The following is a 26,644-nucleotide window of genomic DNA, read 5'->3' on the forward strand; positions in this document are numbered from 1 at the left end:
CGTCTACACACAGCGTGTGCTAATTTTTCGCTAAAAATGCTAGCGCACCTCAGTAAACAGGGTCCTAAGAATACATTGAAAACCTTGTGAAAGTGTACAATTTTATTTCTAAATTTAAAAATGTGTTTTGGAATGAGTCATTGTTGAAGATAATTTAAAGGATATTCACACAGTGACATTTTTACTATTCTCACTTAAACCTTAAGTAACTTCCTGTTTCATTAAATCTGTGTCAGCAATTGCATTGAGGCAGAAGTTTCACCAAGTGTTCTTCAATGTTTGTTTTTTTTGTAACATTTTGAAGCAAAAAATTGTCCCGCTCTTAAAGTATGCAATACTGTGAATATTGCATAACTTAAAATGAGTTCCTTATACTCAGCAAAGCTTATATAGGGAATATACTGTGAAGTTTTGAAATGGTAGATATCAGACAATAAATTTCAGTGTTCTAGGAATTACAGAACAGGATCTGCTTGGCTGTTTTGTGGTGAAGTGTGACATTGTTTTTAGTTTCACTTCTATTGTGCTTTTTGTATTTCCTCTTTTTTTTGATTATCCCAGGAATAAGCAGTGGATTTTCCCCAAGTCAGTCTGTCCTTTTGAATATGAATTGAATAGTCGGGAAGCAGTAGTGGACTAGTGTTTTCCAGGTAGTGTTGCCAGACCGTGTTCTTACTCCCTAGTGCTATCGGAAGTACCAAGATGTGAAAAGTGTAGCTTGAGGAGGAGGCAGTGGAATCTTAATAGGCTTCACGAATGTGTGTGTATGCGCAGTATATGCCAAATTTATAATGGTGATAAGTGTGACAGATTTATAGTATTGCCAAGTACATATTTCTGCTGGCCAATTGTAAATACCTTCTTCCTTAGCGTCCCTCCGGACCGGACCAGGATTGGACTGATGGGTTGTGCTCGCCTACCAGCAGGTGGAGACTGAGAAAAAACTCTGACTCTAGAGAGCCAATAGGAGCCCTGGCCATGTGACCTTAGCCTCAGTATTTTCTCAGTCTCCCAGCAGGTAGGAAGTGAGCCCATTAGTCTCTCTCCTTTTCTCTTTAGATATTACAGATATTTGTGATAATTCTTCTGTGCCTGGAATCTTATTTAGAGGCTTGACAGGGTTTCCTTTCTCTTTCTTTGACAGCCTCGGGGGTGTTAAACTCGGGTGTCTCGAGTCCACCCCCCTTCCTCCCCATCTCCCTGGCTTAGCAGGGAAGGGCCGTCCCTTTCTCTGGAAAGGTGTACCGTCTTTGGGAGAGGCAGCCACTTTTAACAGGTAGCTGCTTTAAAAGAATTAAATCAAATAAAAGTAAATTCAAAGAAGCAGCCTTTCTTTCCCCAGACTTTTAACGAGCAGGCAGCTCCAGTGTTTTATTATGATTGAGGGGTTATTAAAAAAAAAAAAAAAAACAGAAGAAAATAATTCAGTGTTTGTGACTTTAAACAGCGATTTTTCTCGTCAGATTTAATTTCCTCCATTTTCTTGCGTTTTGGCAGCGGCAGTTTAAAGAAATGAAAAAAAAAAAAGAAAGGTGCGAACTGCATAAGCGCGGCCACCTGTTTTTTCTGATATGGCTTAAAAGTTCAAACAGCTGCTGTCGGTCAGGCGCAGTTCACGCAGCCGGAACGTGTAAATTTTGCTCTCCCTTCAAGGTTTCTTCGGGTCCAGTGCTGCCTCCGGTTTTTTTTCGGGGCCTTTTTCGCCGGCTGTTGTTTCTTCGCCGTTCCACTGGGCTTCACTTGTTCGGAGGTGTTAGGCGCGCTGTCGACGATCACCACAGGGCCAGTGGCGCGAACGGCGGCCATTTTGTTTCTCCCTCCATCTTATCAGTCGGGGATCTCTCTGCTGAAGGTAAGGCTGCAGTTCATAGAGCAGTTCGGCTCCAAGATGTGTACACTTTTGTATGTGCTGAACGGCGTATTCTAAAATGCTCTTTACATCAGCAGGCAATATTTGATTGAAAGGGGGCTCCTTTCATATATGGATATATAACAAGCTTTTCTTCTTTTAAATTTCTATGTATCACGGGGCTGTTAACACTAGTTTTTTCTGGTGCTCAGTCATTTTTCATTGCCTGGTGGAAAATCTACATCTTATCATAATATCATAATTCATTTCAAGCATTTTCCTCAATAGCTGTAGTATTATACAGTGTTTTAAGAACTTTAGAAACTTTCTCTATAGGCATAGAGTAAATTTCTGTCTTTCTCATTCCCTGGTGAATAGGACTACATTGTCTAAGAGTCAATTGATTGGTACTTTGCAATTCTGACCATAATATCTTAGTTCCTTTCAAGCATTTTACTCCATGCCTATGATGTTATATAGTGTTTTAAGAACTTAACAGACACTCTCAATGGCTGTAGTGTTATACAGTGTTTTCTTTTTCCGACTTTAAGAAGCCTTCTCTAGAGGCATACAGTATATTGTTCAGATGCCATGGGGATATATCAAGCTTTCTTGAATTCAGATACAGTCTTGTCTACACTGCCTTCACCAAGTGGCTGTGGCACAACTTCACTTTTTTCGTTACAGGTAATTTCCAAGTTTGTCCTTTTTCATTTTCATTCTATGCGCCTTCACTCCAGAGTGTTCTTTCAATTGGAAGGGGATTCACTCACTTCCTGTGTATTTATACCATAGGTACATAAGTATGGTTATGCTGGGTAAGGCCTAAAGTCCATCAAGTCCAGCATTCATATCTAATGGGCTAGGTACATAAGTTTTGCCATTCTGGGGAAGCTCAAATGTCCACCTTTCTACAGCCAGAACAGCATTAAAGAAAAAAAAAATAAAAAACTCTCACGAGAGTATCGAACAGAAATCTCTGCTCCAAAAGCAAGGCTTTGCAGTAATTCTGCAAACTAACGCATACAATATTTGCCATGGCTGTTCACCACTAGGAACACCGGGGACCCTGGGCCTAGGTTCGGTGTTTTAACCTGAAACAAGCTCAACATTCATATCTATTGGGTGTGAGTCTGGTACTACTACTACTACTTAACATTTCTAGAGCGCTACTAGGGTTACGCAGCGCTGTACAAATTAACAAAGAAGGTCGTTCCCTGCTCAAAGGAGCTTACAATCTACATCTCAGTGAGGGAGGACGCATGACCATGGTACGTGGATTAGTGGTATGTGGATTAGGGAGATCCAAGAAATTACAGGCCGGTGAATCAGACGTTCATACTGGGACAATTTTTTTCTGTCCGGAGCGTACTACCATAGCTGGTGGACTCCTATATTCAGAACTTTCTATATTCAGAACTTACCCAACTATGGAACGCCATAGAGATAGGGTTGGAGTTTGTAGCCCTATTTAACTGGTGTCCTTGGTCACCCTTCCTCTTCTCCTCAGGATCCAGAGAATGGCTAGTTTTTTGCTTATGCATTAACCGGTCATTTTCAGCAGTACTCTCTCTTCCGTTCTTTTATAGATCTAAGAGGATGTTCATTGCGCTCTTAGGGTCATTTCATTCTTACCTAGACGACTGCCTAATTGGAGAAAGTCTTATCAGCAGAGTTCTCAGGTCACGCACCGGGTGTTACATTTCTTACAGTCTCTAGGTTGGGTGGTGATTGTAGCCAGGCCTCTCATTTGATCTCTCATTTGATCTCTCATCAGATATCTCTGATTTTCTCTTTGTTTAGTCAGGTTGGCGCACAGTCTTTTGTCTCCTCTGCAAACATCCCAGTTTATATTTTTCTTGGTGACCTTGGGCCTTCGGCCATTTCCTCGCTCTATTCTGCAGAATGCAATTTTACTCTCTAATGCCCAAGAAAGAATTTTCCTTCATACTATTGCGAATCTCAGTGTCATCTAGTTATCTCAAGAACCTTAGTTCTGTCATTGGGATGCTTCGTGCAGTACACTTTTTGGCAGAAGCTTTTTTGTATATATTTTTTTTCTGGGGGACCTCAGCAATTCGTTTTACCTTCGGGTGAATTTTGTTTTCCCTACTGACAAACAAGGCGGAGAGAGCTATGTTGGTCCTTGCCATGGCAATGGGTTATGTCATCCGCCAAGGAGGAGTTAAGAGTATACTCTTGAGTTTGTACTCATTTTTTCTTAGTTGTGTCACCCTGCATTTAGGTGAATGGACTCTCATTTTTTCAGCCTTACTTCCTCACTGCGACACTTCAGGGCTATCTCTTTTTGCCTTCAGGCTCATGAACATTTCTTGCTTCTTCCGTTCAGCAACAGTCTTGACGGAGACAGGGACAGATGCCAACGTCCAGCAGGGGTTTTTCAGCCTTCTTTATGCGTTTCTTCCATCATCTCACTAGGTGTTTACGCAGAACCAAGGCACCCTTCTACATCCAGACCCCCAGTCACTCAAACTTATGGCGTGGTTACTGGGTCTGCAGCATCTTTGATATTTTCGCAGGAAGTACTTCAAGTTTTAATTGCTTCCAGACAGAAATCTACATTAAAGTCCTATGAATCAAAGTGGCGACGGTTCACTCTGTGGTACTCCTCTCGCCACTTCATTCCACAAACAGTATCCATTTTGCATGTTTTGGAATATCTTCTGCATCTTGCGAAATCTTGTCTGTCTTACTCATCCATTAGAGTTCATTTGGCAGCTCTATCAGTGATGCATGATACTGTTGACAACCGCACGCTTATGCAGCATCCACTGTCAAAGCGGTTTCTTAAAGGACTCCTGCACCTGTACCTCCCGCTTCATCCACCAGCTAGGTGAACTAGGTGAACAGACTCTTAAAGTTCTGTTTTCTAGTAGCCATAACTTTTCTATAAAGTTTTCCTCTTCAAGCAGTGTTTCCCAGTAGCCATTGCAGCAAGTAGATCTATGTGTGGAATACTTCTATGGTTGGTAACTTCTTTTCGGTCTGCTGTAGTTTAAAGTTTTCACCTTTCCCAATCGGTTTTTTCTTATTGGTTTTGTCCTTCTAGCCAGTAGGCGTAAAAGTTTTTCATTGTTTCTAACCCGCTATATCGCGAAGGATCAAGGAAATGAGAATGTCTATTTCTCTTCTCGCTGAGAGGGCAGTTCCACAGCGTATTACAACATATTCCACAACTTCAGAAGCGGGCTCTATTCTTACTACGGCGATTTTTGGTGCTCTCGGTGCACATTGGTAAGTTGGCAACTTAGTCCTAGTTTCATTTTATTTTGCTCATTGGGACACACTACATGTTAGTTGTCGCCAGGTGGCCTATGCAGCATGAACATTTCTCTGCAGTTTTCATAAGGTCCCTCCCTTCAGATTACTGCTTTGGTACTTCCCATCAGTCCAATCCTGGTCCGGTCCGGAGGGACGCTAAGGAAGGAGAAATTAGATCTTACCTGCTAATTTGCTTTCCTTTAGTCCCTCCGGACCGGACCAGGCCCCTCCCATGTTCTCTCTACTCTTTAGCTTCTTTTATTAAGTAGGAAGTGTATTCAGTAGGAAGTGTATTCATTCCTTTACGATTCGTGGAACAATACTATATATATACAGAACTTTACGTGGTCTATACCACTTCTCTGGTGGTTGCTGGTGAGCTCAATTGCTGGAATCTATCTATAAAACCTTAAATACGCCATACCACTTCTCTGGTGAGAGTTGTGGCTGAGCTCAGTTGCTGGAATATCTATAAAACCTTAAATATGATTTACCACTTTTCTGGTGAGAGATGCTGGTAAGCTCAGTTGATGGAATATATATAAAATCTTAAGTGGGCCATACCACTTCTCTGGTTAGAGTTGCTGGTGAGCTATAAGACAAGTGAGCCATACCACTTCTCTGGTGAGAGTTGCGGGTGAGCTATATTATATGTGAGCCATATCGCTTCTCTGGTGAGAGTTGCTGGTGAGCTATAGTACAAGTGAGCCATACCGCTTCTCTAGTGAGAGTTGCTGGTGAGCTGTAATACATATCGGGCCATGCCACTTCTCTGGTGAGAGTTGCTGGTGAGCTCTGATACTTGGCATTGCCGAGTGCTTTGTGGCTGCTAGGATTCCATACGGCACAGAAGGTCTTTCTTTCTTTCCTGCTTTGCTATTCAAATACTGAGGCTAAGGTCACATGGCCAGGACTCCTATTGGCTCTCTAGAGTCAGAGTTTTTTCTCAGTCTCCACCTGCTGGTAGGCGAGCACAACCCATCAGTCCAATCCTGGTCCGGTCCAGAGGGACTAAAGGAAAGCAAATTAGCAGGTAAGATCTAATTTCTCCTTTTTAACTTTAGAGGTTCAGACCTGGACTGAAGAACTCACCAACTTGAATTTTGCTGTTTGTAATCCTCTTTATGGACTGGCTGCTCTTTAGCTCCCCATATCTGACTGCATTTAGCATGCTCAGAAGTTGAATTATCTTCAGAATGCATTGCTTTCCATGAAATAAGATTCTTAGGACTTGGACTTACTAATTTGTTTACCTCCGTAGACCTACCCGCATAGACAGAATGGATATGTCTTGAATGAAGCCTTAAGTATTAAATTCTTCTAATTAATTTCAAAATGTAATTCAATATTTTATGCTAATAATGAAATCTAGATATCACATGCAAGGTGAATGCAGAAGTCTGCTTGAAAACATTCTGAAGACCCTAGTAAACCCAGAACTACGTAAGCTTAATTCATTTTAAGGACTCTAGTTCGTGTGGCGTATTTTTCCTGTACTGTTTACTTATGAAATCAGTGTATCTACCGCAGTTAGAATTTGGGAATTATAGGGATTTACAAGGTTTTTTTTTTTTTTTTTTCTTGTAGAGAGAAAGGGAAGCAAAAATATTTTTACTTCTAGAACTTGCACTCCAAGCACCAACTTGGTAAGCCTGTGGTGCAGACGGCTGGAGAAACACTTCTGCCATTATGAATGAAGTAGCAATAGTGAAGGAAGGATGGCTTCATAAAAGAGGTAAGTGCTATGTAAACATAAGTTGGTGCCCATATTTGATCTGCTTCTGTAGAAATATGTATGTTTATATTGAAGCACGAGTAGCCTGGTCTTGAAAATGTAGCACTACAAAATATTGATAGTTGTCTGACCCTGGTAGAGTGATTTACAGGTTAACCTGATGTATGTAATTTTTCATGAACATTGTTAACCGTACATAGCCCTGGAAGCTCATGCATATGAAGAGATGAGCCAAGCTTAGGACTGATCTTTGACCTGATGCAAAAAATACTGGCAGTTTAAAAGAATTCAGGACATACAATGCATGCAGTTTTCAAGCTAATGTACCATCTTAAGTACATAAGTATTGCCATACTGGGACCGAAGGTCCATCAAGCTCAGAATCCTGTTTCCAGCAGTGGCCAATCCAGGTCATTAGTATATGTCAAAATCCCAAAACAGTACAATACTTTCTATACTGCTTATCCTAGAAATAAGCTGTGGATTTTTTTCCTAAGTCATTTTAATAATGGCTTATGGACTGTTCTTTTAGGAAGCTAGCCAAACCTTTTTTTAAACCCCGCAAAGCTAACTTCTTTTTTTTAAAATTTATTATTTATTCATATTATTAAATTTATTACAAGCAAAAATCTTGTGCAGGAAAGTATCCGTTTAACAGTAACATACTCAAACATAATAAAAAAAAAAAGAAAAGGTGAAAGAAAAAAAGGAAATTCCTCACATTTTCAATAAAGGAGCAATACTCAAGTCCATAAATTCAGATCCAAGATTTCGGAAAACAAAGGGAGAAAAACATTACAAAGGAAAAAGAACACAGGATATGCAAATTCCACTAAGCAGAGTTATTATTTATATTTTAGCGCTTTTCCACTTTTACTGAGGCTATAAGTGCCGACACATGAGCAGGTTCTGTAAATACATATTTTTTGTCCCTAAACTTTATTATGCACTTGCAGGGGTATCTTAAAAAAAAGGTACCCCCCAAGTGCAGAATTTCGGGCTTAAGGAGCAGAAATTGTTTCCTCCGTCTTCTTGTCTCCTTAGAGACATCCGGAAATAATAGTACCTTAAAACCTAAAAAAGGTTTATCCTTGTTACGAAAAAACAGACGAAAAATCCAACTCTTATCTGGTAACAATGCGACTGTTGCCACTAATGTGGCTGCAGTCGCTAGGTCAGTGTCCGAAGTCTCCAACAAAAGTGAAACATCTAATGGAGCTTCAGGTTGATTTAGGTCTTTCCCAGGGATATAATAAGCCATAGTCATTGGTGGTAAATTTTGTTCAGGAATTAATAATATTTCGCGCATATAGCGCTTCAACATTTCCAAGGGAGCAACATTTTGAAGTTTAGGAAAATTGACGAATCTAAGGTTACAGTTTTTAGTATAATTGTCAAAGATTTCCATTTTAACCCTTAGGCTCGTCAAATCTTTAATCATAGTAGGTTGTACTGTTTCAAATTTCATAATTCTTTGATCCATTTTAACAACTTTATCATTCAAGTCTTTTATCAGCTCTTCTTTCTTTTGTGAGTCTTTTTCCAAGGTTTTTAATTTAGGTAATACCTCATTAGACTGTTTTAGGAATAACTGCCCAAGGTTAGAGACTAAATCCCACAAAGCTTCTAATGTAACCTCCTGGGGTTTAACCAGGAATTCTGTAGGAATTTCAAACCTTACAGTTTGCTCAGATGTGGCACTCTGTTCCCCAGAACTTCTCTCCTCAATTCGCGGCGTTTCCATGGGCAAACTGCCCTCCAGTCCGGCCCCAGATGTGATATCAGCTTCCATTCGGCGTTCTTCTGGGCCCCTACCCTCTTCCGGGGTGGACCCTGTCGATTCCTCGAGGAACGAACTGGCGCCGAGCGGTTGAGGAGGAGGGGTGCGCTCGGCGGGGTTCAGGGTAACATCGAGGCCAGGGAGCGCCGAAATCTCCAGTTCGCCGGCGTCTCCCACTGGCGGCATTCCGCCTTCTTGAATAACTTCCTGGGGTCTCAAATAACGATCCAAGCTAACTTCTTTTACTACATTCACTGGTTCAGTGAATTCTAGTGTTTAATTACATGTTGAGTGAAGAAATATTTTCTCTGATTCATTTTAAATGTACTACTTTGTAGCTTCATTGCATGCCCCTAGTCCTAGTATTTTTGGAAAGAGTAAATAAGTGATTCACGCCTACCTGTTCCATTTTACTCTTTATTTTGTAGACCTCTATCATATTTCCCCTCAGCCGTCTCTTCTCCAAGCTAAAGAGCTCTAGCCGCTTTAGCCTTTCCTCATAGGGAAGTCATCCTATCCCCTTTATCATTTGGTCGCCCTTCTCTGAACCTTTTCTAATTCCACTATGAGATGCGGTGACCAGAATTACACACAGTAGTGATGCAAAGGCATTATAACATCCTCATTTTTGTTTTCTATTCCTTTCCTAATACCTAATATTCTGTTTGCTTTCCTAGCTGCCCACTGAGCAGAGGGTTTGAACATATCAACGATGATACCTAGATCCCTTTCCTGGTCGGTGACAACTGTGAATAACTTTGTGTCGTCAGCAAATTTAGTTACCTCGCTAGTTATCATTTATAAATATGTTAAAAAGCAACAGTTCCAGAACAGACCCCTGGGGAACCCTGACATCTACCTTTTTCCATTGAGAATACTGACCATTTAACCCTACTCTTTTTTTTTTTTTTTTTCTACCTTTTAATCAGTTTTTAATATACAATACAACATTACCTCCTATTCCATGACTCCAGAAGAAATTGGAGAGTCTTTCATGAGGTACTTTGTCAAATGCCTTTTGAAAACCCAGGTATACAATATCGACTGGCTCACCTTTTATCCACATGTTTGTTCACCCCTTCAAGATATCCCTTCACTAAATTCATGTTGTCTTTATCTCATTAATCCATGCTTTTGAATATGCTCTGTACTTTTGTTTTTTATAATACTCTACCATTTTGCCCGGCACAGACGTCAGGATCTCCTCTGGAACCTTTTATAAAAAATTGGCGTTAGTTGGCCACCCTCCAATTTTGCAGCATGTTTGCCTTGTTTCCACATGTATTGTATGGAATGTTCAAAGCTTTTCAGTCTAGAACATCCCTACTTGAGTCCTTTTGACATGATTATCTCATTGAAGTCAATCTTTTATTTGATTGACAGTTCAGATCCAAGCTGCAGAAAAGGTTATGCAGCTTGGAACAACCTTCCTGAGCCCTTACGCCAAGCCCCCTCCCTGCCCGTCTTCAAGTCTTTGCTTAAAGCCCACCTTTTCAATGCTGCGTTTGGCACCCTAACCCTTACCGTTCAGTGAATCCAGACTGCCCCTATCGGACCGACCGTTCACTTGTCTATTAGATTGTAAGCTCTTTGAGCAGGGACTGTCTCTCTTCGTTAAATTGTACAGCGCTGCGTAACCCTAGTAGCGCTCTAGAAATGTTAAGTAGTAGTAGTAGTAATTAGCAATAATAACTGCAGGACTACATTAATTTCTTTAAATACAGTTACCTCATCTGTAGTACTCCCATGTCTTACTGTATATCAATACTGTTAATTTTCTAACAGATGGGTCTGGTGAGACTCGAGCATGGGGAGGGATGCTAGAGGTGGGAGGTAATTCTGAAAATGACCTCTAGCCCTTAGTCTGCCTGTAAGGGAACCTAATTCGCTTAGGAAGGTTAACGAATGTGATGGCGCATAAACTTTACTATGCCCCATTTATTTTTTTCTCTTCTCAAGATTAAGGTTGGATGATAGACCTTTGTTTTTTCATAAAAAGAGATGTATAAAGCATTTCATCATGCCTAAATTTTTTTCTTCTGATATAAGAATTTGTATGAATTTATTTAAATAGAACATCATTAAATGGTAGCGATCTGCTTTTTCTTTTGAAAATAGTCAAGAAATGGAATCTGCTAACCACAAACCCAAATAATGCAGAACAGCTTCACAATGCTAGGTAATATTAGCGTGCTCTGATCTCCCTGAAGCTATAGAGTAACTGGCTTGGGCCTTCTAGGAAACTTAAAAGATAATTCTAATTGTTGGGTATTTCAAGGTCATATGAAGTACAGACTAGGCCCCTTTGAACAAAATGATTCTAAAGGAGGTGGGAGGAGAGCACAGGTGTAGATGAAACTTTCAGCTTGTATGCTGTCCCTTAATTGGGTGAGCATCCCTTGTGGTTCAGAGTATAAAGTATTTTCAAGAAATATCAGCAAAATGCAGATGTTAATCTGAAGCTGCAGCAGCTCAGGAATATTTACAGCTGACAGGAATAAATGATTACAGATTACAACCTGCATAGCAGTTGATGGGGTAAATACAAATAAAAATTGCCATCTCTGTAGGCAAATGCCAGAAATCTTAACCCTGTACCACTATAAATTCTAACCCCCCCTTTTCCCGATCCTTGAGCGTAGTTTTAAATACAAGAACCAGGTAGCTTCTGTTGTGTTTAAAAACTGGGATGATGCTAGTGGCTGAGCATGTAGGAGAGCATGGCACTTAGAGCAAAGTGACATGCTCTACCTGCTGTAAAAGGTAGAGCTGAACTGGGGAGATGGAGCAATGAGAGCATCAATGCAGGTGGGGGAGGGGTGTCAGAGCAACAATTTAGCTTGGGGTACCACAACCCCTAGAACAAGTCCTGTAGCCATCTTAGACTCCGAGCTCTAAGCTCTGGGGCTTAAGCCAACTGCAGAAACCTAGCCCTACAATGCTCAAAGCAAATGGCATTCAGATTTTATGTGCGCTACTAAACCGAAAGCAAGTGGGAAGAACATGCCTGGTATAAACAATTTTTAAAAAAAGTTTACGGGGAGCAGAGAACTGTTGGAGCTCCTGTGTGCAGAAGAGGGCTGATTTGTCTTGCTGTTTTCCATCTGAGTGGAATCAAGCATCTTCGGGCATTGCTCCACTTTTCCTTAAAAATCTGCCACTTCTGCGCTGTGCAGTTGTAGGCATGTACCCAAAGAGGCATGCCAGGCCCTTGGGGAACCCAGAAGTAGCTGGTCCCTGTGCTCAAATTGTCTTATTGTGTTGTGTTTCCTTGTTAAGAGGTAGTATAAATAAATCTTGTATACCACAATTATCCAAAAACAAGTTTCAGTTCAATGTGGCTTACAATTAGCAAAAGGTTTACAGTACGCTATTTTATTACATGTGTTAAGGAACATGAGTGACGTGTGAAATTAATCATAGGCTTTCTTAAATATTTGTGTTCAGTTTTTTTTTTCTGAACCGTAGTTTTGTTTCTTATGGCCTTGGGGATTGAATGCCACCATTTGGAACCCAGGTAGCTAAATCTAGCTGTATATATGGATTTTGTAGGTGATGAGATATAGTAGTAAGTAGCTCCTGGTTTCTAGGTTTGCATTCATTGGTGATAATTCAGTCAAGTCTAGCATGTAGTTGGAGACTTGCCGAATGGTATTTTAAAGATTAGGGTGTTGGCTTTAAAGAACAGTCTAGCCTTAATTGGGAGCCAGTGTAGCATTACAAGCAATGGAGTCACTCTATCGTATTATTATTATTATTTTTTTTTTTAATGTTAGTCTTGCTGTCGTGTTTTGGACTGTCTGCAGTGATATTAGCATGCTTTTTTTGCATCCTACATATGCTATGTTGAAGTAGTCTAGTTGTAGTGTCTGAGATTGTGCTATAAGGCAGAATACTTGTTTGGGAAAGTAATTGCTGATCCTCCTCAGTTTCCTTAAAGTTTTGAAACTTTTTGATGTCTATTATTAGTGTTTGGAAGGAAGTAGGCTTGTGCAAGCTAGATAGTACCAGTAATTTAGTTTTATCTCTGTTTAAAAGTTTTAGCCCATTCTTCCATGAGGTCTTTTCCTTTTTTTTTTTTTTTGCCTTGTCTGTTATCTCTGTGATATTTTTGTTGAAAGGTATGAAAATAAGTGACATAATCAGCATATATATATATAGATAGAGATATATAGATTGAATCCCATGTTTTCTAGTTTCTTTCCAAGTGGTGACATCATAATAAATAATAGTATTGGTAATATAGGGGAGCCTTGTGGTACTCCACATTCTGGAATCCAGGCATCTGATAGCTGGTTGGACATTTTTACTATGTATGGTCTTGTTCCTAACTCGAAAAGACTACAATGTTGCAGTATCGTCTAGAGTCTAAAGGCTCTTAATATAATACAAAATATGCAGTGACTCTAGGAAACAAATTTCAAAAAGATGTGCTTAGAAGTGGAGAAAACCCTCAGAAACCTGGGACAAACAGTCGCAGGTTTAGAGCGAGGTTACTGACATCAAAAGTAACACCCGCCCAGATTCTATCATTGGGTGTAAAAACTCCACTATTTACTTATTGGGATTTTTTCAAGGTTTTATCAAACATTTTAACTTTGTCTAAAGGTATGATTCTTGATTGCTAAACTGTTAAACTTCCAGCATTGCTTCGCTTAATAACAAAAGTAAAACACTCTTATCTTTATGTTCGACGGGGGCCATCTCCGTTTCACCCTAACATCAAGGCTTCCTCAGGAACAGAGCGTTAGATCACGATGCTGAGAATCTGCAAAAATAATTGGATTGAAAATTAAACTTAAGCAGAAAAGAATCAAAAAATACAGAAAGTGCACACTGGCACAGTCACACTTGGATCCGCTTACAGCTTAATGGAGCACCATGCATTTCAAAATGGCGTCTCAGCGTCATCTATGAGTCATCTGATATTTATAGAGTTCTAAATTGACTTGCATTCATAATTGGCTGATTAGCTAATAAAAAACATGCCAGTCAATAGAGCTGTTGAGGCCATTAGGTTCTAATGAATCTAAATCAAATATCCACCAAGCCTTTCGTCTCTGCAATTTTAACTTACGATCACCACCTCTGTTTGATGCATCAATTCTATCAATTGCATAGCATTGAAGGTCTTCAAATTTATGTTTTTTCTCAATGCAATGTGCTACCATGGGCTCTTTGACAGCTTGTCTACGAATGTTTGATCGATGTTCCAATATTCTGACTTTTAGCATTCTAGAGGTCATTCCCACATATGATTTCTCACAGGGACAGCTGATTACATAGACGACGTAATCTGACAAGCAGTTAGTGGCGCAGGGCATGATGTTTTTTTGTCTTTGGATTGTATATTTGTTTGACTTGTTTAGTGATAGAGCAAATTGGACAAAGGCCACATTTAAAGTGACCATACAGTCGTTTTGCATCTTGTTTTCTCACAGTTCTAAGGTCTGCCGGACTGATCATTTCTTTCATATTGTTGCACCTTGCATATGCAATACGTAAATTGACATTCTTGAAGGCAGGGATCGATTGTATGATTTCCCATCTATTCCTAATTAGTCTAGCTAGATGTGGACTAGCCTCGTTATATTGCATGACCATAGTGAACATCTCTTCATTGTCCTTATCTTTAGTAGTAGTGGACAGAAGTAACTCTCTGCTGTTAAATTTGGCTCTATGATAGGCTTTTTTAAGTATGGTTCTAGAATAGCCTCTATCAGCCAAATCATCAATTAAATTCTTTGCTTGTTGTTTAAAAGTAGAAAAGTCTGTGCAGATGCGTCTCAGTCTCAACATTTGGGATAAAGGAAGGCTGTTCTTCAATTGTACTGGATGGCAACTAGAATTATGGAGAAATGTATTCCTATCTGTGCTCTTCTTATAAACCTTTGTGACGAAATGATCTTGAACCAATCTCACTTCTACGTCTAAATAATGGATCAATTCTGTGGAATGTTGCTCTGTGAATTGGATATCACTATTGCAACTGTTGAGCCATGTCATAAAGTTGTTAAGCTCTGCAAGAGAGCCTCCCCATAACATAAAAACATCATCGATATAGCGCCACCATGTGATGATGATTTCGGAAAAAGGAGATTGGTCAATCCATTCATTCTCAAATTCTGACATAAAGATTTGCAATGGAGGGAGCAAATGTGGCCCCCATTGCAACTCCACTGGTCTGCAAATAAAATTTGTTGTTAAACACAAAATAATTTTCTTTCATTGCAATCCTTGCAAGAGTTAATAAAAACTCTGTTGGAATCTGGTGTGGTCGCTCTCTTTTATCAAGTATGTTCTGTACTGTGTGCAAAGCGTCTTCTTGAGGGATCGAAGTATATAAAGAGCAGACATCAAGAGTTACCATTATTGTTTGATGCTGCTGCAGATCAACTTCACCTAATTTGCATAAAAAGTGTGTGCTGTCCCTGATGTATGATGATTGTTTAGGAACTTCAGTCTTTAAAAAAATATCAACAAATGAAGACAGCGGCTCTAAGACAGAATTTCTTCCTGACAGGATAGGTCTGCCTGGGGGATTGATCAACTGTTTGTGTACTTTTGGCAGAAAGTACATCACTGGGACAACAGGATTTTCTTTACACAAAAATTTTTTGTCTTTTAATGTGATGATGCCCTGATTTAATGCTGTATTTGTGACTCGTTTGATCAATGATTGCAGCCTATTTGTGGGGTTCAATGTTAACTTCTTGTAAGACTCCAAATCATTCAATTGTCTAAGTCCTTCGTTGATATAATCACTGCGGTTGAGTAATACAACCGCACCTCCTTTGTCTGCTTTTTTTATGATAATATTTTCATCATTTTGTAATGTTTTTAATGCAAACATTTCTTCTTTAGACAAATTGAATCGTTTGTAAGAAAATTGTCTATTCTTTATTTTTAACATTTCCAGATCTTGTATTAGCATGGTTTTAAAGGTGGTTAGAGCTGGAGCTGGTGGAATGGGGGGCTTCCAGATAGATTTTGGTTTAATGGTTGTGCGATCATAGGTCTCAGCATGTTATCTCTGTGATATTTTTGTTGAAAGGTATGAAAATAAGTGACATAATCAGCATATATATATAGATAGAGATATATAGATTGAATCCCATGTTTTCCAGTTTCTTTCCAAGTGGTGACATCATAATAAATAATAGTATTGGTAATATAGGGGAGCCTTGTGGTACTCCACATTCTGGAATCCAGGCATCTGATAGCTGGTTGGACATTTTTACTATGTATGGTCTTGTTCCTCTCTGCCACTGATTCCCGTGTTGTGTGATCTACTACATCGAATGTGCTCGACATGTCAAATTGTAGTAGAATTTTCTGACCTTGGCATATCAGTCTTCTTAATTTTATTATGAGCGTGGTTGACTGTCTCCGTGCTATGCGTTGGTCTGAAACCTGATTGTGAGTTATGCAGGATTGAAAATTGCATCAAATATTCTGTTAATTCTTGTGCTTCTAGGTCCTCCATTGTTTTGGTCAGTAGTGGTATTGAAGCCACTGGTCTGTAGTTTGTGAGGTCGTTGATTTTTCGTTAAATTTTTTTGGTATTGGGGTGAGATGTTGCCCTTATCTGAGGGGAATTGGCCATTCATGAACATGTATTCTATATGCTCCGTTTAGCGCAGGATGAACCAGTCCGGTGGATTTTTCATGTGATTAGGACAGCTATCTAGTATGCATTTTGCATATGTGTATTGTTAAACATTGTTTTGACAGTTTTGGTTGTGGGTATTTTGAAGGAGGACCATATTCTGTTTCGTATTCGTGTAAGAATTCTGTGAGTGATGATTGTGGTTTATCAAGAGTCGAGCTTATTTTTATTTTTTGCTCAAAATATTGTGCAAGCTTGTCTGCTGATGGTGGTATCTCATTTGTTAGTAGGTTTTGGGTGTGTACATACGTTCGTTTTTTTTTTTTTTTGTATTGGTCTGTTCTGGGTTCACGTATATATTGTAATCTGCCTTGGCTTTCTTTATGCTGTGTTTATATGTTCTTAAGACTTTTCTCCATTGTTCTTTTATTGGACCTCTTTCTTTCTAGCTTCCTGCATAGTTTTTTCATTGCTATTGGCTCCTTTTCTCCATTTGTTCCATTCTTCCATTCTGGGTTTTGTTTTATTTTTTGACCTTTCTTTCTAGCTTCCTGCATAGTTTTTTCATCACTGTTAGCTCGCCCTTGAACCAAGGGCTAGTTCTGTTTTTTGCTTCCTGTTTTTGTTTTGAGTGGTGCTATTTTGTCCAGTGTATTCATGCTTGTCATCCCAATTTTTCTTGACGCGAGTGTTGTTTGGTGTCCTGTCCATTAGTTCATTCTTTGCTGTTGGACCAGAAGTTACTTTCATCTGCCTTTCCTCTGGTTATGAATTTGTGGTTTTCTTTGTTCCTTCTTCGTACCGTTTTCTTTCCATTGGAGAGTGAAGGTGAGTTTGTTGTGGTCTGACCATATCACTTCTTCCTATTTATGTTTTTCTAGTATATGGTGGTTGTTTGAGTGCCTGTATGCTAATATGTATAGTATTCATAGATATATACCCAAAAGGCTATAAAACCACTCATCAACAGAACCAAAAAGGAGGGGGTTGCCTTAATATACAAAGTTCACTTCACAGTAAAGCCCAATGCTGAACAGATCCCCAAGAATTGAAATACTAGAATGCAAAAATCACTGGATGACACTATCAGACCCACTATGCTGCTTGTCTACCGCCCCCCCCCCCCCCAAGTAAGCTGAACAATTGCTCAAGACAACTTCATGGAATTTGTATCAAATATGCACAAATTTCACCAATGTCCACCTCCTAGGAGACATCAGTCTACACCTAGAAAGTCAACACGACCTCAACACCAAAAACCTAACCACCTTCCTAAACCAATGGAACTTTAAAATACTACAAGCTACATCAACCCACATAACAGGCTATTGCGGGGTCCTCTTTCTGTTGCAGCCATGTTTCTGTTATGAATAGAAAACCTAATTGTTCATTTTCAATCCAATCTCTGATGGTTGCCTTGTTTACTGTTGAACTAGTATTTATGCATATGTAGCCTATCTGGATAGGGCGCATATATATCGTTTTTAGTTCTTAATGCATTCTACAGTTTTCAGTTGTCTGTGTATTTTGTCTCTCCTGGGTAGAGAATGACACTGGGACGGAGGCACACTGTAACTTCGGGGATGGGGACAGGTCCAGGTCCCATGGGGACAGAGCCCACGGGATGGGGACAAACTTTGTCCCCGTTTCATTTTCTACTTTAAAGCATGGCTAATGAACTGGACTGTTCTTTGTTTGATGCAGACAATGATATTTTGATATTTTTTTTTTTTTTAAAAACAAGCAAACATACAGGCCACAACTATCAAAATTTGCATGGGGGATCCTGTACATCTTGCTACCAGCACATCTTCTAAGAAGACCTCTTCTATTGCAGGAAGGACTGTGGAAGACAGGAGAGCTAGACTGAATCCTGAGATTGGTTGACTTCTTATTCATCCACAGATTAAAAAATCATAACAGTGCTTCATAGAGCATATTTCTCCCCTTTAGGGCATACAGAATGGGTGGTATTTTGTATCCCTGGACATTTTAACAAGATGGATTAGGATTCCTTGGGGTAGTAGAAATCAGCTGCTGTTGGGGTTGGAAGGGTAGAGGGTGGTGGTGAGGAGGGTTATTATAGCTGCTTGCTGTTATTGTTTTCTGTTTGTAATTTATACACAATAGTTGCACAGCATATTCCTTTTTATACTTTAATAAAAAAATGTAAATATAAAATCATAATTGAGGCTTCTGAAGATGAGGACAGAGCCCTTGGGGATGGGGCGTGGATGGAGACAGGGCCTGTGGGGATGGGGTGGGGACAGAGGGAGAACCCGCGGGGATGGGGACAAACTTTGTCCCTGTGTCATTCTCTACATTTGGGTTTGTGTTTGTTTTACAAATTGTTAGGTTTTGGTATCCTGCAGCATTGTACAGTTTTCAGTTGTATCTTCTCCCCTGGGCTTGTGTTCATTTTGAAAATGGTTCGATTTTGGTATCCTGCAGTATAGGTTGTTATCTTGTTCTCAGGTTTGTGGGTTGGCTCTTCTAGTTGGTGATATGTACGTCATCGAGCTGAGATGAGTACAGGGATTCTATTCCATTCATCAAGGGTGGTGATTTCCAGTCCGGTTGTCCATATTATCAGGTAGTACCAGAGCCATACCTTTTTATATTGGCCATTCTTGTTTTGTGTTAGTGTTGCCCTATTTATTTTCCCTTTTCCTAATATTAGGTGAGATAAAATCTATGTAAAATGGGTTTCTCGTTGGGCAGACTGGATGGACCTACAGGTCTCGATCTGCTGTCATTTACTATGTTACTATGAGTGTATAGGAAATGTAGTCCCGTATGGTGGAGGCGTAAAGCGGGTGCTGGTATTTTTGTGTAGTTTCCTTGTCATCAGCAGCAGATGAATCCATTACAAATGGGTTGTGTCCACCTACCAGCAGGGGGAGATAGAGAACACTGAAAACCATAGTGCCTCTAGGACGGCTAGCTCCATCTGCCTCTCAGTATTTCTCTCTCTCCCAGCAGGGTTGGACGCAGCTTGTTCAGCTCCTTGAAGAGTCTGCCTGGGGTGGCTCCTGTGCTTTTGCCAGTTGTAGCAGGGGTGTTGTGGCTAAGTGGAGCCCACTTTAAAGGCACATAGGTTTGCCCTTTCCCTGCCTTACCCTTCACCCTGTGTGGATGCAGGCATATAGGTTTGCCCTTTCCCTGCCTTTCCCACCCTCTTCTGCCTCTGGAGTACCTCTGTAGTTGTTTGCCTCCGACTTTCCTCACAGCATTAAAAAAAAAAAAAGTATGCGCTTTTTCAGCGCCGCTATTTGAGGCTTTTCCTGATTGTGCAGCGTGACTGGAGCTTGTGGACTCAGTCCTTTGAGGTAAGAGCGGTACTCAGCTCCTCTGGGGAGGGCCCGCGGACGACGTTCCGATCGGGGTGATTTGAGCGCGAAGCCACCATTTTGAATTTTATTCCACCGTTTTTCGGCGATGGCTGCTGAGGCAGTTAAGCGCTGTTCCTGTTGTGGCAAGCGCAGATCAGCAGCGGGGCTCTGTAAAACGTGCTGTTTAGACGATAGAGCCAGTACGAGCATGGCAAGCGATGATTCTTCCCGCTCGATGGAGCTGGCAGCGGGTGCCATCTTGGAAGCGCCGCATGGCTCGACCCCCGCAGTTGCGGAGGAGTCTGACAGCAGAGTGGCGCCTCGGGCCGAGGCTACCAGAGGAGCTCCGTTCCCCGTGGCTCCTAATTCAGAAATTGGAGGTCAGGGTGAGTTTTTCTCCCCCGAGTTTGTGCTTATTTTACATAAAGCCTTCATGGTGAAAAGAGCTCTGCCGCAGGTGTCTGACACTGCGTTGCTACCTGGTCCCCCTCCGACTGATGGTGGTGATGGCCCAGGGCTGATTTCAGACGTGGATGCCGCTGAGCGTTGGATGCACGCTAAACATAGACGGGTAAATTCCCCGTCGGAAAGTGGCGCACCCCCTCCCCCCCTCCCTGTGGTCGGGCTGTGGGGACTCTGAAGGATCTGGCAGGCCTTCGTGGTCTGAAGAGCCAGAGGAAGGTGCCGTTTTGCCACTGGATCTGGATGATCCCACTGCGGTTTCGATTTTCCACCGCGATGAGCTGCCAGCACTTATCTCTGATGCCTTATAGGCCCTTTCTATCGCTGACCCTATTCAAGGCGAGGCCTCCTCTGGTATTCCGAGGGTGGAGAGTACTAAGAAGCATGCTCGTGCCTTTCCTTTGCATGATTCCATCCAAGAGCTTATTTCTGCTCAATTGGCTGACCCCGAGGGGCCCTTGAAAGTGCCAGGGCGATGGGGCATCTTTACCCTCTGAGGAGCACTTGGCCCGTTTTGGGATGCCTAAAGTGGATGCCTTAGTCATGGTGGTGACAAAAAAGACCACCCTCCCAGTAGAGGGAGGGGTCGCCCTGAAGGACATTCAGCGCTAAAACGTTCCTTTGAGATTTCGGGCCTAGCCTTAAGGGCGTCTGTTTGCAGTTCTTATGCTGCTCGAGCCTGCCTCTTTTGGTTACAACAGGCTGGTGGTTGCCCTTTCGGGGCCTTCTGTTGTTTGGAGAGGAGTTGGAGAAGATTGTTAAAGACCAGGGGGATGCTAAACCCCAGCGGTTACCTGAGGATAGGCCGCGGCCTTCTTCCAATGGTCAGTTGGTTCCCTCCTCCACACCTCGCTTCTGTGAAGCTAGAAGGTATCGCCAGGGGCGCTCTGCTGGGTTCACTCAATGTGCCCGCTTTCAGCAGAGGAACTCCTTTCGCTCGGACATACGCTCCGCAGCGGCAGGCTCATGGCCAGGAGTTCAGGGCCGTCCTCCACAATGATGGGACGCCGGTCCACTCCTCCTTTACAGCTGTAGGAGGACGCCTTTCTCTCTTTCTCGAGGAGTGGACCAAGATTACCTCAGATCAGTGGGTCCTGGACCTGATCAGAGAAGGTTTGCAATTGGATTTCGGTGCCCCGGTGAGAGACGTGTTTGTGGAGTCCCGATGCGGCACTGCCGTCAAACGGGCAGCGGTAGAGGAGACCTTACAAGTCTTGTTGCACCTTGGAGCGGTGATCCCTGTGCCTCCCGCCGAACACGGCTGCGGTCGTCACATGGAAACCCTGCGCTCCGTCATTGCGGCGGTACAGTCAGGAGAGTTCCTCACGTCTCTGGACCTAAAAGAAGCTTACTTGCACAATCCTATATGGCCCCCTCACCAACGGTTTCTCTGTGGTGTTGGGAAAACATTTCCAGTTTCGGGCCTTGCCTTTTGGCCTCGCCACAGCTCCCCCGAACCTTTTCCAAGGTAATGGTGGTAGTAGCTGCCTTTCTCAGTCGAGAGGGTATCCGGGTTCACCCGTACCTCGACGACTGGCTCATCAGAGCGGACTCTGCAGAAGAGAGTCGTCATGTAACAGCCAGAGTGGTCTCAGTACTGCAATCTCTGGGCTGGGCCGTCAATATTCCCGACCTAAGGTGGTGCAAGCTTCAGAACCCAGGTCCGTCTGCTCCTGAGTATGCCTCGTCCGCGAGCTTGGGACTTTGTCCAGCTGTTGGGGGTCGATGTCTGCCACCTTGGAAGTGGTGCCATGGGCGAGAGCGCACATGAGACCTCTGCAGATTGCCCTGCTTCAACGATGGTCTCCTATGTCCCAAGATTATCAGTGCAGACTCGCGTGGCTCCCTGTGGCCCGGCTCAGTATGGAGTGGTGGCTCTCAGACAGCATGCTGCGGCGAGGAATGCCGCTAGCACTTCCCGATTGGTGCCTGGTGGTAACGGATGCCAGCCTGAAGGGCTGGGGAGCCCATTGCCAGGGAAGCTATGCCCAGGGTCTGTGGACACCCGCGGAAACGGGGTGGTCCATCAATCGCTTGGAACTGAGAGCGATATTCCAGGCTCTTCTGGCCTTTCACAAGACTGTGCAGGGACTGGCTGTCCGAGTTCTGTCGGACAACACGACAGCAGTGGCCTACATAAATTGACAAGGCGGCACTCGGTGCCAAGCACTGGCCGCAGAGGCCGCTCAGATATGCCACTGGGCCGAGCTACATCTGCGGCTTCTGTCAGCAGCTCACATAGCAGGTCAGAGCAACGTGCAAGCCGACTTTCTAAGCAGGTATCAAATCGACCCAGCGGAGTGGGAACTGGCAGGTGAAGTGTTCCTTCAGATCTGTGCCAAATGGGGAACGCCTGTAGCGGATCTTTTGGCCTCAAGCATAAATGCCAAAGTCCCGTCCTTTTTCAGCAGAAAGAGAGATCCTCGCTTGGCGGGGTTGGATGCCTTGGCTCAGCCCTGGCCTCCGGGCCTCCTGTATGTGTTCCCTCCTTGGCCCTTAATAGGGCGGCGACTCCTGCGAATTCGGCTGCATCAAGGAGTGGTGATCCTCATTGCCCCGGATTGGCCCAGGCAGCCGTGGTATGCGGACCATCCGGTGGAGGCTGCCCTTACTTTGCCTTTGGTACCGAGCCTGTTGACGCAGGGCCTGGTGACCATGGAGGATCCCTGCCGCTTTGGCATGGCTATTGAGAGGGCGCAATAGAGAGACAAGGGCTATTCTAACAAGGTCATCTCCACTCTCTTGCAGGCCTGCAAGCGTTCCACTTCCGTTGCTTATGCTCGGATCTGGCGCCAGTTTGAGGCTTGGTGTGTTTCTAAAGCGCTTACACCCATGCGGGCTTCTGTCTCGCCGATACTTGACTTTTTGCAGGATGGTATACAAAAAGGCTTGGCCTATAATTCCCTGCGTGTTCAAGTGGCAGCCTTGGCATGTTTTTGGGGGAAGGTTGCTGGCCTCTCCCTGGCTGCACATCTGGACATTGCATGGTTTCTTAGCGGGGTACTTCGGCTCCGACCTCCCGTGCGGGCCCCTTGACCGGCTTGGAACCTGGGGCTAGTATTAAAGGCTCTTCAGTGTTCGCCCTTCGAGCTGCTGAGGCAAGCTTCGGAGAAGGATGTGACTCTAAAGACACTTTTTGGTGGCCATTACATTGGCGAGATGGGTGTCTGAGCTCCAGGTGCTGTCCTGTCGAGACCCATTTCTGCAATTCTCAGAGTCCGGAGTAACGGTACGTACAGTGCCTTCCTTCTTGCCTACGGTGGTTTCAGCATTTCACCTAAACCAGCCTATTTATCTGTCCTCCTTTACTAGGGAGGAGTTTCCGGAATCTTTTGGGCAGTTGCACCTTCTGGATGTGTGCAGGGCTCTGTTGCAGTATCTGCAGATGTAATGCTTTCAGGACCTCGGATCACCTTTTTGTATTGTTGTCAGGTCCACGTAGAGGGTCTCCAGCGTCTAAAGCCACTATAGCCCATTGGCTTAAGGAAGCCATTTTTTCTGCATATCTGGCCGGCCTCCGTCTGACGCCTTTAAGGCACATTCCACAAGAGCGATTTCTTCCTCTTGGGCTGAGACGGGAGCACTTTCTCTTCAAGAGATATGTAGTGCAGCTACTTGGGCTTCTAAGCTCTCTTTTGCCCGTCATTACAGGCTGGATGTGGCTGCCAGGAGGGATGCGTTTTTTGGAGCACAAGTGCTTGCGCGTGGTGTGGCTTGTTCCCGCCCTATCTGGGGATTGCTTTGATACATCCCATTCGTAATGGATTCATCTGCTGCTGATGACAAGGAAGGGAAAATTAGGTTCGTTCTTTGGTAATTTTCTTTCCTTTAGTCACAGCAGATGAATCCATGATCCCTCCCTGATTGACTCTGTTTTGTGTTCAGTTTTTCCTGCAGACATGTTCCTTCATTGGGAGAAGTTGGAAAACAGTCTTCAGGAGTTCTGTTCTACTACAGGAGGTTGAGTTCTTCCCTCCTTTGTGTTATTGCTCCTGTTCTGGGGCGTTCATTCGCTGTGAGGAAAGTTCATGTTATGCTACTTTGCGGTTTAACACTGCTTTGGAAGCTTCAAAATACTGAGAGGCAGATGGAGCTAGCCGTCCTAGCAGCACTCTGGTTTTCAGTGTTCTCTGTCTCCCCTATTCGTAATGGATTCATATGCTGTGACTAATGGAAAGAAAATTACCAAGGTAAGAACCTAGTTTTCCCACACTGTAGTTTCATCACATGCCCCCTAGACCTAGTATTTTTGGAAAGCGTGATCAGACGCTTCACATCCACCTGTTCCACTCCACTCATTATTTTATATACCTCTATCATGTCTCTTCTCCAAGCTGAAAAGCCCTAGCCTCCTTAGTCTTTCTTCATAAGGAAATCATCCCATCCCCGCTCTCATTTTAGTCGCCCTTCTCTGCACCTTTTCCAATTCTGTTCTGGTTTGGGTATAGATATGTTATCCTTTTCCAAGAAGAGCTGTTTTGTCGGTCGTACTTCTTTTGCTTTAGGGGTAAAAAAAAAGACAAACATGCGGAAAGGATGGCATTGGTTGCAACCTTTCATGCGCTCTCAGGCTATGCCTTAGTGCCTAAGGAGTTAGGCCCCTTATGCAAGTTGTGCAGGCTGCTCAGGTTCCCGGCGGCACAGATTATAGGTTTCTTTCCTTCTGCTTTGGTATGGTATACTGGATTCTTCTATCTGGCAAGGGCTCTTATTGGCTAGATTAGTTGAGTCGGAAGTCTGTCACCACCTGCTGGAAGGCTTGAACAACCCAGCAAATTAGTAGGTAAGGCCTAACTTCTCCTTTTTTGGCCACTGCTGCACACTAAGCAAAGGTTTTAACATCCATAATGATCCTTAAATCCTTTTCCTCAGTGGTGACATCTAATATGGAACTTAGCATCATGGTAGCAGTAATTTGAGTTATTCTTCCCAATGTGTATCGCATTAAATTTGGTTTGCTATTTAGATGCCCAGCCTCCCAAGGTCCTCCTGCAATTTTATGCAGTCTGCACAAAATTTCACAACTTTGAATAGTTTTGTGTCTTCTGCAAACTTGATCACCTCATTTTATTGTTCCCAGTTTCGGATCATTTATAACTAGTGGAAGCTAACTGAAACTGCTTTTTTCAGTTTTGGCCAAAATCTATCACCTAGTTCCGTCTGAAACCAAAAAACCAAAGTTTGGTTATGTGAATGTGAAGCCCACTGGGGGTTGTACTATCTTGCAGTCAGCACCTCTGCTAAACCCACAGGAGATTACCCTCCACTCCTAGGAACTGCAAGCATAGGCTGTCAACTAGGAGGTCCTTTTAAAAAGGACTTCTCTAAGTCTAACACTCTTAGGTTCCCAAGTTAATGCAGATGGAGTTAAAAATTCTCTGAGACAGGAACTTTGTTATTTGTGCAAGTTTTGATAAGCATAAAAAGCTGGTAATCATGAATTTTTTTTAACACATTCTCACAAAGTAGCATTGAGACATTTCCCATTTTGTATTTTGTTGTAAAGTTAAGAACAAGCATGATATAGATTCTTACTAAAATAAGGTAAAGAAGTTCAGACACTGGTCTACACTACAGACATTATACCAGCATGATGCACAATACAGAATAAAAAAAAAAGCACATTGTTACTGAATGCAATATTCCCTGTAAAATTACAATCAATAGCAATACACTTCTTAAATTATCTTCTAATATATGAAGTTCATTTCACTGTAATATTTCCCTACTAACACTATACGCTGACCAGTACTTGTGCTTGAAAGCAATCACTGCAGGTTCCTTTCTCTTAGAATCTAGCTTCTGTACACATCAAGTTTGATTAAAAAGCTGCATTTTCATCATATCTAACAGAGTGGAAATGCTTTAGAATCACCCAAATATTATCCAAACCAGAAAAAAATGTATATATTTTTTGTTTATTTACAGGCAAATTTCTGCTAAACTCATTTCAAAAGCATTCATTTGGAGCACACTTATTTACAATATAAACTACTGTGCAAGGTAACACTATTATTTGCAATCGCATTACACACAAGAATGTAGAGTAGATTCCTCCCCTATGACTATCTTAAAATATCTTGTGCTGTAGTCAGGGCAGGAGTGATCCCTAGTTGCTCTTGCCCATGTCAGCTGTACTCTCAAAATGGCTGCTGTGATCTCTTGTGAGATTGCATTTGCCACTTGAGGTCATGGCAGCCATTTTGAGAATAGAGCCTGTATGGGTAGGAATGACGGGGGGGGGATCACTTTTGCACTCTTGCCCTGACTGCACCCCTAGACCATTAGGGATTTTAAGATAGTTCCGAAGGAGGCACCTACAGGTGGGCAGGGTGCATACCCCTGTTCAGAGGGAAGAAGACATGTTTTGGCTTCTGCTAAAAACACATGATCAGTTTTTTTTTTTTTTTTGATTGAAACCATGGCTGCAGCCTTTTGACTGAAGCTGAAACTGGGCAGAAAGGATTTTGGACTAGTTTGACACATAAAACCAAAGCTCAGTTGGCCTTTGTTAAAGAGCACCAGTTTCGGTACAGATCCTTGCAGCACGCCAATATTCACCTTCCTCCATTGAGAGAATTGTGTATCTAGCCCT

General features: G+C 42.5%; 1 protein-coding gene across 2 annotated transcripts in view; it reads left to right on the plus strand.

The window, feature by feature from the left end:
• Window positions 1-26,644, plus strand: part of AKT1 (AKT serine/threonine kinase 1) — a 329,425-nt gene that overhangs the window by 3,604 nt on the left and 299,177 nt on the right. The window contains exons 2-3 of one of the 2 annotated variants that reach the window (XM_030214026.1): window positions 562-650; window positions 6,719-6,866. In XM_030214026.1, coding sequence (XP_030069886.1) covers window positions 6,821-6,866 — 46 coding nt within the window. In that variant the 5' untranslated portion in view covers window positions 562-650; window positions 6,719-6,820. The remainder of the gene's footprint in view (window positions 1-561; window positions 651-6,718; window positions 6,867-26,644) is intronic. The other variant, XM_030214025.1, reaches the window with a different exon arrangement.

This window comes from Microcaecilia unicolor, chromosome 9 (genome assembly GCF_901765095.1).
Source record: "Microcaecilia unicolor chromosome 9, aMicUni1.1, whole genome shotgun sequence".
Lineage (NCBI taxonomy): Eukaryota > Metazoa > Chordata > Amphibia > Gymnophiona > Siphonopidae > Microcaecilia > Microcaecilia unicolor.